Here is a 16546-nt window from a genome sequence, read left to right as displayed (position 1 = left end):
GTTGGACGCGACTCTTACGGCTCCAGCACTTTATCGTCCGTGCCTTAAGATGAGACTTAAACGCTCCCACGGTGACTGGGGGCCACGTGGTTTTAGGTTTTAATGATGTCTGATGGAAACCTCCGTGATGCGCTCGTTGCCTCAACCGCAGGCCAATAAGTTAAAAGTGACGCTCCTTGACCCCACTTCCCCCCGTGTCATTTCATCCACTTGACGCTCCTGCAAAACCAACCGGGCTTCATTCCTGATCATCACATCATACGGCGGATGGCGTGACGCATTCCGACGCCCTGCCAAACACCAGCTCGAGCTCCAGAGAGCCGCGGCAGCTCTGCGTGGCCTGCTGTGTCTGTGTTGGGTTGTAGGATGGTGCTGGGCCACGGCGGCCACCTGAGTGTAAGGAACAGCGTTTGATTTCCGTGGACGTCGAAGCAGAACAGGTAAGGAGTCGAAAATAGGTCCTGTCATTTTGTGGCCACCTGTTATCACTGTGTGCATTTTAAAATTGAGACAACAGTCAAAGCTCTTTTAATAAGTGTTTGAGTTTGTAATTTGACTTCACAACCAGTTTATTTTTCATAGTTATTATTTAAATTTGTTTGGTGTTTGAAACACTGATCACGTATGTGCCATCTAATAATGGCATCAACTTCTTAACAATTATGATTTTGGTCGTATTTAAAACTCCAAAGCACCATTGTATCCCATTTACTGAATTTAATGCTTTAAAGAAAAGTAATAAGTTAAAAGTCAAAATGTTTTTTTGGCTTGAGAAGTCCAACAGGTCATGGGTAAAAGGAACTAGTTTGGTGAGACAACTCCTCTGACTGTTCTATGGAGAACCTGTTAGGCCGGTGGATAGCACCGGCTGGATTACATCTAAGGGAACAAGAAATATGTCTTTACAAAGGCTCCGGCTTTAAATCATTTTGTGTTTGAATTATTTCCCCTGTCTCTTTCTCCAGCCCAACCATGAGGGACCGCTTGAGCCACCTGCATGAAATGTCCAACGGCCACGTGGAGCCGATGGAATACGCAGAGTCCACTGCGTCGGAAACTTTCAGCAACGTGGACCTGGAAGATGAGTTGCCTCATGAAGCAGTGGTGTTTGACAACAGCCCTGCTTTAGAGGAAGTGTTCGCTCAGTCCCAAGAAATCCACAAAGAGGTCCAGCTCATCCGAGTGGAAGTTAAAAGGCTCCGTGAGCAGAACTCCCGCGTGTTCCAGGGAACCACCACCATGAGCATTATTAATAAAGACTCCAATGCCATTGGTGCTGATATAAAGGCTCGGGCTGAGAGTGTCCTGGCACACCTGCAGGACATGGATGCCTCCGCTCACAAGCTGGAGGAGGCGCACGGATCCAATTCTGCCGTCTCACGGATTGCGAGAACCCAGTATGCTTGCCTCAGCAACGGCTTCCGTGACGCCATGTTCGACTACAACGAGGCCGAGATGAGCCATCGCGAGAAGTGCAAAGCCCAGATCCAAAGGCAGATGGAGATAGTGGGGCGTGAGGTGACAGGAGAGGAAGTGGAGGAGATGATCGAGAAAGGTCAGTGGAACATCTTTAACGACAACATTGTGGCGGAAGGGAAAACTGCCCGATCAGCTCTGTTCCAGATTGAGAAACGTCACAAGGAGTTGGTGGACCTGGAGAGCCGTATCAAGGGCATCCATGAGATTTTCTTGGACATTGCCCTACTGGTGGAGGAGCAGGGCACCATGATGGACAGTATCCAAACTAACATACAAAAAACTGATGAAGGGATAAAGGATGCCCTTGTTAAACTCGGCAAAGCCAAGCGTCATGACAGGAACAATCCTTTTAAAAAGATGTTTTGCAGTTGCTTTCCATGCTACAACTAACACACACATGATAGAATTATTTGTGCCCAGATTGAGACACAAAATTTAACAAGTAAAATATTTTAAAATACATTTTAAGTATTCCTATATGTTCACTACATCTTAAATCAGGTGCAATATGCAGATATCAAGTTAACTGCTATGATGCTGAAGAAAATTAGCATTTTTTTGGTTAAAATTAGTTGTTTTCTTTAATCTGTTGGTGCCTTGGTATAAATTATATATATTTCTGTTTGACCCAAGACTGAAATAAAGGGATTTGTACAGCTGCTCTTGGTTTAAGTAATAAACTGTCTTTGTATATCACAAAAAGGATGAGTTGATACTTGAACGTTTGTGTTGAGCAGTTTGAACATTTTCAAATCCTTCTATTAATATTTACTTCTCTTTGAAGTCCAAAACAATTTTCTGGGATTAAAAATAAAATATTAAACTACTATTGTTAAGATGTACACTAATCCCTTTTCCCTACAACATTTATGGCTACGTATAATGTATTATATCTTTATTTTTCTGTATGTTTGTGTGCATATATAAAGGTTATAAAAAATAAAACGATAGGTCAAGTGTGGGTTTGTTCTTTAACAAAAGGATATGTGCATGAAGAAAATGATAATAGTAGTATTTTGTAACGCATTTTGTTCATGTCAAATTTATTGTCTAGATAAACTGTCAGTGAGAAACCTAAAATTGAAATTTTAAAATTTTAAACTGGCAATTTGTTATTTTGACGGATGAAAACTAGTTTTGATGTTACTTCAAGTTGTACCGTCATGTTTTTGCTGACTTGCCAGTTCCTGGCCTTGGCTGAACGTCAGCATAGTCTCTGTATATTGGCCTGTTATGAACAGATAGTTAGACATATTTGTAAAGAACTCGATGGATAGTTCGTATTTGAGTTTGTTAGAATAAAAACAGCTTTATTTACTAAATTAATTTTATTGCAATTATTAAGTCGTCTAGACAAATCCTACCCATGAGTAATATATAGAAGCAAACATCACGAGTAATAATACACTGCTGAAACTGGTTTCATAATACAATTTTAATCGTTTTAAATAGTGGAGTTTAGTAGGACTTAACTTGTAAATGAATGTGGCGCATGCGCAGTTATGACTCCCGTGTCACATCTCGGAAAGCATTAATGCGACAGGCGACAGATTAGGAGCAGTCAGACGTCAGCTGCCGTTCAAGTGTGCAAACTTTCGCCGGTCTTCACTTGTTCTCTTCGTTGCGGAGTGTTTTATCAGTGACACTTTGCTTTGCTTTGTAATCTGTTGACTCATCACGGTAATGTCGCTGAACCATACGTGTAGCTGACAGCATAGTTACAGTTACAAGTGCGTGTATTACCATGTTATGTGCTATTAGTTAGCACATGCTAATGTTATTAGCTTACTCTTCAAGTACATGCTAACGTTATTAGCTTCCTCCTAAAGTAGGAATAGGTCAACTAACTTTTTAGTGGCAACGACAAATATAGCAAGCGGGCAAAGATCACGGAAGCACAGACTGGGTTATTTTTGTGCGCTGCATGCTGCATAGCCTGTTTTGGTGGCAGTTTGGGCTTCGCTGCTGACGAGCACAAAGCGCGCACAATGTAGTAGCTAACGATTTACAAATCGCTAGCATATTTTTTGCTTGGGCAGTTCGGGCAATGACGTGTAATAGCAACCAAATTAAATGATTTGGTATCGCTATCGGTTGTCATTGTTTTAAACTGGCACCGTGGGGGGATGTGCTGTATCTACCAGGATGGCCGAGTGGTTAAGGCGTTGGACTTAAGATCCAATGGACATATGTCCGCGTGGGTTCGAACCCCACTCCTGGTAATCAATTTTGTCGATTTAATACGTCAGAACTTGCAACGATGAAAGAATGTTTGGACAAAAGCAAAGAATGATCGACGTCATCTAAGAATTCAGTTCAACACCAGCGGTGTTATAATTATGGTACGGGAAACCACTGTCACTCGACAGAGGGGATGAAGCCACATATTAAATGACTCTGAAAAGTAGTTCGTCAAAACGGTTTCTGTTCATTTAATAACGATGCTTATATAAAATATAAAGTTTTTTTTATAAAATGCTTATTTATCGTGTTATTGAAATTAAACTAAATTTCGCTTAATGCTTTTACCTAGTCGAGCCCTGTCATTTGTGCATTTTTAACAAATTACGTCATCGTGTTTAACAAGCGAAAGTTTGATGGGATATAACTGAGTAATCTTGGGCGTTTAAATACCGGAAAAGCAAAATGCACATCGGAAAAGGTGGCTCTTTTGACATTATTGTACAAGTTCCACACGTTGGTAACGTTATCCACGAACATAGAAATCTGTCCAAAAGATAATAAAAATACCTCTAGCTGCTTAATTACCGATAAAGCGTAATAAAATTTGTATTGTTAAATATTTTTTTACTTTACATTGTTTTTGGGTTAACTCGGTAGTGCATACTACAAAGAGGATGCTTATTTAAAACACAAGAGGGCGCTCTAACCTCCTTTCATTGCAAGCCTCACTGAAGACCTTTATACTCTAACCCCTATAATTTCACTGCAAGGGCGATGCCTTGGAATCATGGATACCTAGTCATCTGCATTTGCCACAAGACCTAATATAGCTATTCCAAATGAAACCCATTTTTTTAAAAAAATATCATATTTAACTATTGTTATCATATGTTATACATTCACAGAACAAATGTTGACATGTATCAAGTGAGAATTTTCTAACAATGTATATAACTGAACCATCTGCCTTTATTACTTGCTCTCCATGACTGTGATGCTTTCTAAATAAATCAGTGAGCTGGACCTTTATGTTAGGTGATAGGTGATATGTGGCCTATGAGAGCACTAATTTACGAAACTGAGCCAATTCTTTGAGCTGTGTGAGGAAGGCAAGCACAAAGGAGCTCTGACAACTGAGAAGAGAGCATGAGGGGGGGATGAGTGTTCATTATGGAAGACCCACAACTCTGCATCTTCAAAGCTGCAGACTCTTTCCACCAACTTCTATCAATCACTCCTTTTAAGTGCTGCAGAAGTTGCTGCTTTTTAAGGCAATACAGCAGGATATGAAATATATATGCATTTTAAAGAAAATGTATCTGTATAATTCCATCCAACCATTTTTAGCCATGATATCCGAGGTTAGATAGAGGAATAATCACCAGAATCATAAAAATATAGTTTCTAGTTGTCATATGTCATTAGTTGATGTAATTCTATTGGGTGAAATACGTGTCATTACGCATGCATTACAATTGAACCCATGCCTTGATTTAAATAGACTAATGGTGTTCACTTTACTTGGGCATCTTTCGAATGTCTTTGGCTGAATGAATGAGCATTCCACTTATTATTCCACAATTAAACTTTCTTGTAAAGCCCTGTTTTCCAGCGGGAATCACTAGTTTCGTTGGTGTTACGTCACGTGACGCACACCGCGCCATGTTTCCATCTCTTGGTCAGGAAAAGTTTTACAGCCCCAGGGAAAAAGCTCGAGATTAGAGTCAAGACGTTGAGCGTGAACAATGTGCTTCCGGTTAATGGTTTCAAAATAAATGCAACGCGCGTGTAACAACAAATTCCGCCGACATGTCGAGTGTGGCAGACATTGGCAGTAAGTGTCAACATTACAGTATTAATAGGACAGCCCCGTGATTAACACAGGTATGAATTAAATCAAGGCCACCACTGCTTTTGTCAGTGACTCCCCAGCGTGTCACAACGAGAGCCTTACTTTGAAGGAAGAATTTAAGCATTTCCGTCCAGTTAAGCTAACTCTGTTCGACTTCACGTCGGTGTGAGGAGCAGGGGGAAAGAGTCAAGTAGAAGCAACAGGAACAAAGTTGTGGGACCTGGCTCCGCAGTTTTTGCGCTGTTCGCCCGTAAAATGTAACGACCGTGTCTTCCAAGACACTTCTTTAGGAACATGGTGGCTGTCCGCGTCTCCGCGTTGCAGGAAGGCGTCCTCTGAAGCGTTTTTGTGGCACATTGCGGAGCGTGGATGCGGAGGACGGGTCACTTTAACTCAGTCACCTCGTTAGCTAGTCAGTTAAAACCGTAGAAATGCCTTAAACCAACCGGGACGTGTCGCTTCTCCAACCGGTTCAACTTTGCAGAGCGTCTCGCTGAAGTTTCGCCTCCGCGCGCGTCACGTTTTGCGGGAACGCGGCTCCCGGCCGCTCGCTGACAGCAGAGGTGAGTGTGTGACCGGACACACCAAGCGTGTCCGACGTGCGAGTGAGTCTTTGTGCGGCTCCCAGTGTGATCTGGCCAAGTGTGCGCTGCTGTTCTTGCGCAATCCGAGATTGTGCACGTAGCGAGCGGGTCAACGCCTCGGTCAGATTTGAAGTATTCTCGCAAAAAGTCAGTAAAGTTGAACTAATGCAGTCATACCTGAGATATGAAGCTTCCATTATAACAATAGCACCATATGGTTGCTGCTAATGTGTGTTGTAGTAATAAAAGGAGGGCGTCATTCATATGACTGGCCTGACTTTTAATTCATCCAAACTAAAAAGTTCTGTTGTACTTTCGTGCCTGGTGAAATGTACTGTACAGCGTGAGCTAGTTCAGGTTGAACTAGTGGGGCCTGTAGCTATTTAGTCTCTGTTGTCACAACTGCTCTCCTCAGTGAGAAGGAAGCGAAAATGTGAAGTCACAGCACGATGGACCTGCCTTTTTCTTGACTTTACAGCTGTAATTTTTGGGTCTTGCATCATCCCTCCTGGACTGTAACTTAGCAGGAACGGCTCCACATTCAACCTCCTTTCGTGGTAAAAGCGGAATCATTTGGGACTGACCGTGGCGGAGTTCCTAATGAAAGGACGTTCTGAATTAAAACCGACCACGAGCGCCTGCATTAAAGCTGCACTAACATGCAGATCACCGAAGTCTAATAGGACTTAGAGAAAGAAACACTAAAGCTGCAGCAGCTGACTTATTCCCTGGGTCAAACTGCACATTTGGAGATTATCAAAGGTGGTAAATGATTTTAAGAAAAGGTTGAGCACACATAATGTCCAAAAACAGAAACAGTAAATATTCACGTGTACCACGAACATAGCGCACTCCAGTGTTAGTTGTTTCTTAGGTTGTCGGTGAAATCTATTATAATGGTATGCATTGGAAAAGAGACCGCAGCGTTCTTAGGAAGCATCAGCTGCGACAGGTGTGGGCATGTGTGATGGTTACAGGGAGCAACCAGAGGAAAACAGTTTCACCTCCACTTCATGCTTCAGTCATAGCAACTCTGACTCCACTGACTCGCCTGCACCTGGGCTCAACAAACATCAGCAGCCTGATGGTTCCAGTGATCTTTTCATACGTGAATCACTGCCCAGATCTCCAGCATGACCACATTTCAGTTTTTCAATGGTTCTTCTGGACATTAAGTTGTATTTCTACTTACAGGCCACACGACTTCAACCAAGCTCACTTTGGATCCCTCCGCTACCATGGCATCACACAGTGACATCGCAGAGGGAGGAGCCAATGAAGAATTCAGTGATATCATTAAATGCAGATCTGGTATGTTCCATCATCACTTTGGGCAGTGTTGTCATTGGTGTCTTGGGTGTTTACATTGTTCCACGTAGAACACATGCGGCTCTGCAGGCAGGGGTGTGTGTAGCTTCACACGTTGGAAAAATGACGCTTGAAGCGCCGACGCAGCCAGAAGTGCTGTCGCGCATGGTTTCACTCAGTTCCCATGGAGGCGGGGGACAACTGACGGAGGCAGCGTAGGCAACGAATCCGTGGAGAGAATGGGAGATGTTCATCTGTAGAAAGAGAAAGTAATGATGATGATATGATATAAAAGTTGACATCATTGTATGATGTCATGATGATGTTGGCATCGTATGTCGCATGGTTTTGGGGCGTTCTGACTCGGTCCTTCCTGCCGCTCCACCCTCTCGTATGTATGAACAGGTCCATGTGCAGGTCCATCCGTCGTGCGCTGTCTGTTTGCCAGCTTTTCCCAACCTTCCAGCGTTCGGAGCGCTGGCAGGAAGCTGTGCCAGGAATTCCACCCGGCCGATGGAGTTTGTAATTTACAACGCTTGTCTCCAAAACCACAATGCTTTTCCTGCAACGTTTCAGGTTTCTTAGCAACTCTAAAATGAATGTTTTCTTTTATGAGGGAGAAGCTGTGCATGCGGCGCTCAGCTTCAGGCTGAAGCACTCGGCATATGTTTCTTATTGTAATTTGTTGGACGGATCGTTCAGCAGACTTGGCGGGAACTAGTCAGTGCTCATATTATTAGGTACACCTGTACAAATAAGGGGGCAACCACAACTCCACCTCCACCATGACTCCAAAGCCTAATATGGTTTTACGTGTCTCATTACAGAAACTGAGACTGGCAGGTACACGGGATGAGGCTGTGACTGACAGGTGTGTGTGTGTGTTTGTCTGTGTGTGCGTGTGTGTGTGTGTGTGTGTGTGTGCGCGCGTGTGCGTGTGTGTGTGTCTGCGTGCGTGTCTTCAAGTCAACAGACAAGTGTCTGCTCTTTATTTTGTCATTACTGATTGACAGGAAGCTTGGACTTGTTACCCAGATCACTCAACACATGGGACAAGATTAGTTATTGCAGTTGATGATGCTGTTTTATTTAAGTAAAGTCATTGCTACGCTAGCTTCTTCCTTTTTTTTTTCACAATTTCTCACATTGAGCAAATAGACAGATTAAATCGTCTGTTTATTTAACTCCTCAGCTATTGAGCTTTGAACTTTGTGTTTGAGGTTTGCCGCATCTCAAAACCCCCTTTCTCTCTTAATACCACACGTGCGACTCTTGTTACGTGACCTGCTTCTGTTCTCCATCGTTTACCTCTGATTGGTTCGTCCCCTCCCGTTCAGTATTCTTCTGTTTGCTTTTGAGAATGTGAAAAATGCGAGCAGTGGCGCTCCCAGCGAACCTGCGAAGGACTTTGCGTGGGTCTCGCGGGCCATTGAATGCTTCCAGTGTTGAAATCGGCTGCCTTTGTCTGAGTGTCCCAGCGAGACGCAGGACATCTGTCCTGGGTGTGACTGCGTCTGTGACAATAGAGAAAATATTGTTGCTTCTAATAAGAGAACTGAAAGGGGTGTGTGTCGGGTGTGGTTTGTCACCATACTTGCTCAGCGACATGTCATGGAGCTTTAATTCTAGCCTTGGATCCTTGGCAGCAGCACAACAGTAATGTTTTTACTCCTTTAGCAGTAATTGGATGAAATCACCTACCTATGGTGTGTGTGTGTGTGTGTGTGTGTGTGTGTGTGTGTGTGTGTGTGTGTGTGTGTGTGTGTGTGTGTGTGTCTGTGTGTCTGTGTGTCTGTGTGTCTGTGTGTCTGTGTGTCTGTGTGTAGCATTGAACACAAATCAAAACAAAGGAGCTTTCATCCCTCAGTTCGGGGATGTCAGCACATTTGTTTTCCATCTTTGCCACTTTCTGAAACAGGCCTAACGCTCAGTTAAAGTTCTCATGAGGTTATTTTGACTTTAAGGAGGAGACCCCGTCTACTGGGAACGCAGCTGGACGTGTCCTCGCACAACACGCTGCACGGAGACGGGGGAAGCGTGTGTTTTTATTAGTTCCTAGCTGGGAACTGGGAGGGAAACGAGCTGTGCACAAGTCTGCTTGGAAAGCTGGGAATGGAAGCACTGGCCAGAACATCTCCCATGGGTGCGGTTGTCTGTGGGACTGTTTGGTCCATGCGTATGTGCATCCAACAGCCAATACGACGTCCACAGTCTCCTAGAATGGGCCGGGCTTGGAGAAAATGATCGGTTTCAAGTGGGCCTGTGGTTGGTAGACGCACACAAACCGGTTTCCTCTTTCTCTGATCCCTTTTTTCCAAAGCAGGCCCTTCTGCTCCTTTTCCCCCAGCTCATTAGGGCCGTGAAGCCGTGTGGCCCGCTCTACCTTCTGACCCTTCGCATGACAGGGTTTACTAAAACAAAAAAACAGGCTGAGGCTCAGAAAGAGTGTAGATTAACCCTTCGATGCTGTGGCAGTGTTTCTCTGCTGAAGCTCACGGTGCAGTATAATACCTGATGGTGGCATATAATGATCAGTCAGAACAGATTAGCTGAAATAAGGATGTTGTGACTCCACTTTATGCACCTCTGCAAAGGAGGATTTAGGCATTTTTTAAGATAAGCCGTCAATTCCACTACTTCTGCAGCACATTAGCAGATAATAGATAAAGTGACAGTGCTCTGGAACTTTTCTCCAGGCTGATTTTCTGTCTGTAGATGGGTGTTAAAAGTGAAGCCTAGTAGAGACACAGCGTGTGACATGCATGTGACTCCCCTTAACTTTGCAGTAAGCCATTAAGTTAATATTAGACCAGCTCTGTGTGGTTTAGGAGCTCCTGTTCATCATGACGGGGCCTCGATGCTCAGTGCACCCGTCTCAGTGTCTCGCTGTGGGCTGCGTGCGTGAACAAGCCGGTTCTCCATACGTTGCCTGCAGCAGATCTGTGGGAATTGCTTCAGTTTCCATCCCCCGTCACATCTACTGCCGCTCCCACCGCTCTGTGTAACATGCTTTGTTGCAATAGAGCTGTTTGTTCAGTTGCCCCTCATTGACTAAGTATGCCACTGAGACTCAGGGCTTTAGTTCCCTGCTCTGGCTCCAGACCTGCTTTCACTATAACATGCCCATGTTTGTGTCCGCCATGTTTTACTTTCACTTTCATGTAAACACGAGTTAAGGAAGTGGGCGTTGTGCGCCAAAGGTTGGGTGCGTAGGTCACCCTGGGTCACGTTCCTCCGCTTGATGGAAGCGGTTGTCTCCACAGGTACTTCCTGTTTTCAGCTGTCAGCTGATGCGGCGCATGTGGGCTCACACATTCAAAGCTCTCTCTCACCTGTCGCCCTGCGCTCGTCGGCCTCTTCTCACCCCGCTGCCGAGTGTGTGGGCTTGTTTCCTCCACCAGGTGTGTGGCGTCTCGTCACGCGGCCCAGCACCCAGCACCCAGCTGCGAGCGTGCGAGCTGTGACACCTCCACTTCCTCCTTGTCATCTCTGCCTCTCTCGCTCTCCAACCACCACCTCATGTTGTCTTCCTGTTCCGGATTTGACGTCTTTTCTTACTCTCTGTCTCCCCTTTATCAGTTGTAAAGTCTTGTTTCCGTCATGAATTTTAGTAAGTGGAAGTCGTGGAGAAAGCGTGGCTTTTTCAGAAGGAAAGGAAAGTGTGAATATAGTCTTGATCCAGGTAAGTGGATAAGAACATCTGCATTACATCAGTCCAGGGGTTTAGCGTCACATTCAGTGAAGCATTGCAGGAAACTAAGCTTGGTTGTCGTTTACCGCATGAATCAGGCAGCTGAGGCTTCGTTTCAAATGCTCTTTACTGAATCCACAAACCTTCCTCTGGTTTCCTTCAGAGAAGGAATTTAGAATTCGACCTAAACCTAATATAAACTAATTGTCCCACTTAATCGTGGTCATCCATCATCAGCCCTTTTGTTAAACAGTGTGTGTGGTTTGATGTGATCCTATCTGATTCTTGGGCGTCTCTGTTTGGAGTCAACGCTCTTTTCTGGATCCACTGAGAGTTTTTCTTGCTTTTATTGCGTTTATTGGGGCTGAATTTAGACCTCGCTGTCATCCAAGAAGTTTGCGCTGCCGTATAAGGTAACAAGCGACGTAACGTACTGTTGATCAGATGGCTGTGAGCGTGTTGTGTTGTACATCGCCTCTCCTGCTCTGCTCTGTGTTGTGTCTGATATGCTCCTACATGTCTTTGTTTTTTTTGTCCTGTCGCATGCAGGAGTGATGCTGAACGGTGTTTGTGTGTGTTTGCCCCCTATCACACCCCATCACGACTCCCTACCACCGGCCTACTCGGTTGTGCTCTGCTATGGGCTTAATGTGTTTCCCTTTCCCTGGCAGTGTCCCTCCTTCCCTCCCCTTCTCCTGCTGTGGGATCATTGTGATCTGTTCCTCCCTTCCTCGTCCGAGCAGAGGAGAGTGAGTCATGAATGTCAAACTATGATATTCACTCCGTGGACTTTTCTCTTTCTCGCCCATTTTTTCCCTTCGCTGTTTGTGTGGGCTGTGATGAGAGATGGCGGAGCAGGGGCTCAGACTCAGAGGTAGGACCGTTTGACAGGTGTGTGTTTGCAGCTGCTGAGGTGACATCTTTGCATTTTAGCACGTCTGTCATAGAAGCAGCTGTACTGAATAGGGAGGTATTAATGATTTTGATGGTGTTAGGATTTCAGTATGTCCAGCAAATGCTCACTAAATTTTTATTGGAATCACTAAATTCCAATAAAACCCATCTCACCGCTCTCGTTCACCGCTAATCACGCCAAAGCACGCACCTACACACACGGCGGAGGTGTTTTCAGGCAGCAGCGGGGCTCTGGGCTAAGCTTTCTGTGCCCTCGGTGCATTTTCCCCATCAGATGCCCAGATCACAGCCGCGCCGGCTGGGACAAGCTTAAACTAGTGGCCGTCAGAGGGAGGAATTCATCGGGAATTCTAGGAATTCTCTGCATTCCTCCCAACCTACGCTGTCAAAATAACGTGATTCTATCTCATCAAATGCAACAGGGTTGAGTTTAATGTGCGTTTTAACGTTGGAGAAAGTGTATATAACTTACAACTTCACTTATTACTGTAAAGCCTGAGTGTGCGTTTGTTCTATATATGGCTCCGCGCCCCCAAGGAGGCTGTGGGCGGTGCTGTGCTGAAAGACAAGACAGTCAACAACGGAGTCCCCTTCCAGAGAGTGAAGCTCACGCTGGAAAACTTCACGTGTGCACAGGCTCACGCGTGTGTCATAGTCAGAAGCGTCCTAATGGCTGAAACCCTTCAACGTACACACACAGGATAAATCATAAGGTTCACTGCTGCTCGCTGGTGCAGCTAAACGTGTAAATATGTCTTTGTGCCTGCGCCCTGGACTCGTGTTTGCCGTGCGATGCTGCCGTGGAAACCCTGATGGCTTGTTTGATTTCTCGCCCCCTCTCATTTCCCCTCCGACCTGCTGCGTGCGGCTTTCCTCACCTGTGGGATGGAGGGGATGTGTTTAATGTGTTCCCAGCTGGCTGCTTGCTGTGTTACTGTAGCCTTTTTTTTACCACCAGTTATGTGATGGTTTGAGGTTTGTTTGCGTTTCATTTTCTCAATTTCCTCAACTGTTGCTTGTGTAATGTTAGTCAACGCCGGCTGGAGGAAACGGGAGCAGTCCGGCAAGTCGGGTCCTTGTTGTAATTCAATTCTCCCTGCTTGGAAAATTCACTGTAAAAAATGTGTATAAACAAACAACAAAGTAAGAAAATGAATGTTTTTTGGGAGAACTCATGTATGTGTGTGCACAATGAGCGGTGAAATGATGCCAGTGGGATCTCTGTTTCTGATGTAATCTCTACTTCCTTTTTGGCTGTACAGTAGGAAGAGATGCATTTGCTTCTCTTCTCAGCACATGACCATGATTCATGAATTACATCCTGTGCAACTGGACGACTGCTGTCTTCATAGCAGAGCATTAACCAGAATTTCCTCTTGTGCCATTTTTAGCACAACTGAACTGCCTTTAGCTGTAACAATCAGAGGAACTTGACATATTTGGCTGCCTCTATAAGTGTGTTTATTGCTTCTCAATCACATCAATCTTTTGTCATCTTAAGTGTGTATGTACATGTCCAAGTACTTGTGAGTGCACATGATAATAGACTAAAACAAAGTGACTTATACACACTCTTGGGCACCATAGAGATGCAGCCTGGCTGCTTTGATGCGCCCGTCGCTCAGACATTCCTGTGCTGTGGTGAGTGGGAGCAGCAGACAGATGAAGGGGGAGAAGTGTGTATGAATTAGGCTTATTGTCCTTTAAGCCCAAGAGACCTGAGCCCACAGGGATCCTCTCCTCTGGTGCCGTGGAGGCCCTGCACAGGGCACTGATGCATTTAAAGCCTACCTGCTCTATACCCGTCCTGCTCATTGTGCACCAAGCCTGTCGCTGTATTTTGTCCTCTGCATCCTTTTCTCCATCAGCTCCTCCATCCATCACCACCTTTATCTGTCACCTCCTTGTGTTCTTCAGACAGAATCCTCAGGGAAGCATTGTTGCTCTCTGGGATTTATGTGGAAAATGGGCCAATATAATCTCAGGAGGGCTTTTTGCAGTGTTTCAGTTCAAAGACAGCAGAGCTCAGTACAGCTAATCTCTAGCAACTCAACTTTTAGCCATCATCTCTTCTTCATGCACAAAGTCTGAGTTATAGAGATGATGTTGTTTTATGACAGAACGCCTCAAACGTTGACGCAGTGAAATGAAGAGTGCAGACATCATCTCAGATTTTTTGGCGCCACACCATCACATCTTTACCATCTTACCCCCTCCCTTGCAGTACGTTCTTGTTTTTATGCCCCTTCCCACCCAGCTTGCGGCTGCACATACGCTTCAAATACACTCCACACATCCCAAACAAAGAAGCTGACGTCTGCTGGGACTGGTGATTATAACCTTTGACCTTTGTGTTCAGTGCATGATGCTTCACACAGCAGCTAGCTGAACGCTCCACCCTATTATTACAGTCAGATCGAATTCATGGGGTTTAGAAGCAGATGTTAATTCATATGTTTGATGACCCATCCCTTCAGTTTTACAACGTTTAATGACTCACAGTTTCACAGAGGCTACATAAAGAACAATTTCCTATTTCTGAGGCTGTGAAACACATTTTCCAAGTCTCCGTACGAGCTTCTCTGATCCATTACAGGAGCCAGGCATCACCCAGACACATCAAAGCAGCTGACCCTCTGCCTGACACACAATGAGGCTTTATTAGAGAGCCATGTTTGAACGGAGGAGGAGCAGAGAGGCAGCTAGTCAGGCGGGAAGACTATGTGAAAAATTTGTACATCTGGATTCAGGACAGAACATTATAAAGGAGCAAATGTGTTTGGACACATGCTCTTTTCCATGAACCTCATCCACCCATTACCCCATTGTCTGTGTAATTTTCTTACTTCCTCATGCTTTCAAGCCATAACAGCTCAACCAACATGTCGATGTGAAAATGAATTTTTCCAGATGGTTCCCAAAATAGACAAATTGAAATGGACTTTGAGTGCCACAGATGTTACTAGACAGTATTAGCTGCACCTGTTGAACTCTCCTGAACCTTTCTGTCTCTCTTGTTTATCATCCTGCAGATGAACATGATGCGGTACAGAAGAAAACCTTCACCAAGTGGATAAATGCACAGTTCTCCAAGGTAATTAATGCAAATGTTCAAGCAAGAGCACGCTAGAAACTGTGTCCTTAAGGTCAAAGCAGCACAGCAACTTAAAGGCTTAATCTGCCCCCTCAAAGAAAGGACGTTTTCAAGTGGAGCTCAAGTAGCGTAACTGCCCAAGCTGCTTTAGTTCTAAGGTTATTAGTCCATTGCAGAGGATGACTGAACCAAACAGTGGATGTTTATTTATAACTGTTTACATTTGTTGCAACTATAGCACAAATGCTCATCAGTGTAAATGTCCAATTAGATATTTTCATTATTTTCATAATCTAAAATAACCTCTTGGGTGCAACTCTGTGAATGCATCTTGACTTTTATGCTTTCAAATGTTTCGTGCCTCTTCCTATCAGACGGGAAAGACGCCCATCAAAGATATGTTCTCGGACCTGAGGGACGGCAGGAAGCTGCTGGACCTGCTGGAGGGTCTCACTGGCTCCATTTTGGTGAGTCTGTGTATTTTTAGATCCGTAGGTCGTTAAGCCACAGAACTATAACACAGTAGTGTTAGTTCACTGGGGAACTGCTCCCAGAACAGTGCTCTGAAGCGTGCAAGCTCCATCAGGCTCTCAGCCAACTAACAAATTGGTTGAAGGGATTCTTATTAATATTCAGTGACATCCAATCAGTAAAAGTCAAACAGTTAAACATTTTGCATTTAGTCTAAACAGTAGTTGCACAATGATTGCTCTAAATAAGGTTTATGTATCTATTTCAGAATGTTAAGTCTATAAATGTTTGACATTCAGACATTGTTTTCTGCACTGAAATGGCGGTTTGCCTATACAATAGTGGTTTTGTGGCTTCATTTGAGCTGCCAGAAGGCGAGACTAGGTTTTAAAGCGGCGTCCTGATGCCAAAACAAAGGGTAATGAATCAAGAGTAGGAATTAAATCATCCATATGCACATCTTCCTTAATTTGTGCAAAATAAGAATTCATTCTGCCAAGTCTACTCCATGGCCTTGTATATTTCAGGCTGAAAAACTTGGACAACCTTTTGCAAAAGATTGTTTTTAATTAAGGGTGGTGACACCAACACTGTGCAACTATTTTAGCAATGCATGCAGTGAAATTACAGGATGTGTAGTGTTTTTATAGCTCAAGGGTGAACTCCTCAAGCCAGAACATGAACATTACCTCATGTAAAGTCCCTACGTTAACTCCAGTACAAACACTGGAGCCACTTACAGGATCTCACCACATGCTCTTTCCCTCGGAATAAAGATCGATAAACTAGCAGCAGATGCTTTTCAAAACACTATTTGACCTTTGGCCAATTTCTGCATTGTGTGTCATTTTTATTTCTGTTTTGGCAGTGTAAACAATTTAACTAATGACTCTTCTATATATATGCAGAGTTTTGATTGTTTTACCCTTCAGCCCTTTGCGTGTCTTAAGTTACTGGCCTGACTTTAA

General features: G+C 44.4%; 2 protein-coding genes, 1 long non-coding RNA gene and 1 other non-coding gene across 10 annotated transcripts in view; 3 read left to right on the top strand and 1 right to left on the bottom strand.

The window, feature by feature from the left end:
* The first annotated feature begins 10 nt into the window (after positions 1-10).
* Positions 11-2436, top strand: stx11b.1 (syntaxin 11b, tandem duplicate 1). Its single transcript, XM_029141332.3, has 2 exons — positions 11-440; positions 966-2436. The coding sequence occupies exon 2, from the start codon at positions 973-975 to the stop codon at positions 1867-1869; it is 897 nt and encodes a 298-aa protein (XP_028997165.1). The 5' UTR covers positions 11-440; positions 966-972; the 3' UTR covers positions 1870-2436.
* Positions 2437-3618: 1182 nt separating this feature from the next.
* trnal-uaa (transfer RNA leucine (anticodon UAA)) lies at positions 3619-3701 on the top strand. Its single transcript has one exon. It is a non-coding gene; the product is annotated as a tRNA-Leu (tRNA).
* A 1970-nt stretch (positions 3702-5671) lies between these two features.
* utrn (utrophin) overlaps positions 5672-16546 on the top strand; it is a 106999-nt gene continuing 96124 nt past the window's right edge. For 4 of the 7 annotated variants that reach the window (XM_029142075.3, XM_029142077.3, XM_041069672.2 and 1 more), the window contains exons 1-3: positions 10930-11089; positions 15046-15107; positions 15482-15574. In XM_029142075.3, coding sequence (XP_028997908.1) covers positions 11008-11089; positions 15046-15107; positions 15482-15574 — 237 coding nt within the window. In that variant the 5' untranslated portion in view covers positions 10930-11007. Of the gene's footprint in view, positions 6079-7293; positions 7411-10929; positions 11090-11842; positions 11973-15045; positions 15108-15481; positions 15575-16546 lie in introns of those variants that run through there. The other 3 variants (XM_029142074.3, XM_029142073.3, XM_029142076.3) reach the window with 3 other exon arrangements.
* Positions 7404-10900, bottom strand: LOC114850100 (uncharacterized). The gene is made up of 3 exons (XR_003784769.3): positions 10740-10900; positions 8716-8921; positions 7404-7661 (listed from the first exon to the last, which is right to left on the bottom strand). It is a non-coding gene; the product is annotated as an uncharacterized LOC114850100 (long non-coding RNA).

This window comes from Betta splendens, chromosome 24, assembly GCF_900634795.4.
Source record: "Betta splendens chromosome 24, fBetSpl5.4, whole genome shotgun sequence".
In the NCBI taxonomy this organism is placed as follows: Eukaryota; Metazoa; Chordata; class Actinopteri; order Anabantiformes; family Osphronemidae; genus Betta; species Betta splendens.
This window is presented reverse-complemented; position numbering and strand designations above follow the sequence as displayed.

Excerpts from the sequence above, each read along its gene's own strand:
- stx11b.1 (XM_029141332.3), top strand. The coding sequence starts at position 973 with ATGAGGGACCGCTTGAGCCACCTGCATGAAATGTCCAACGGCCACGTG.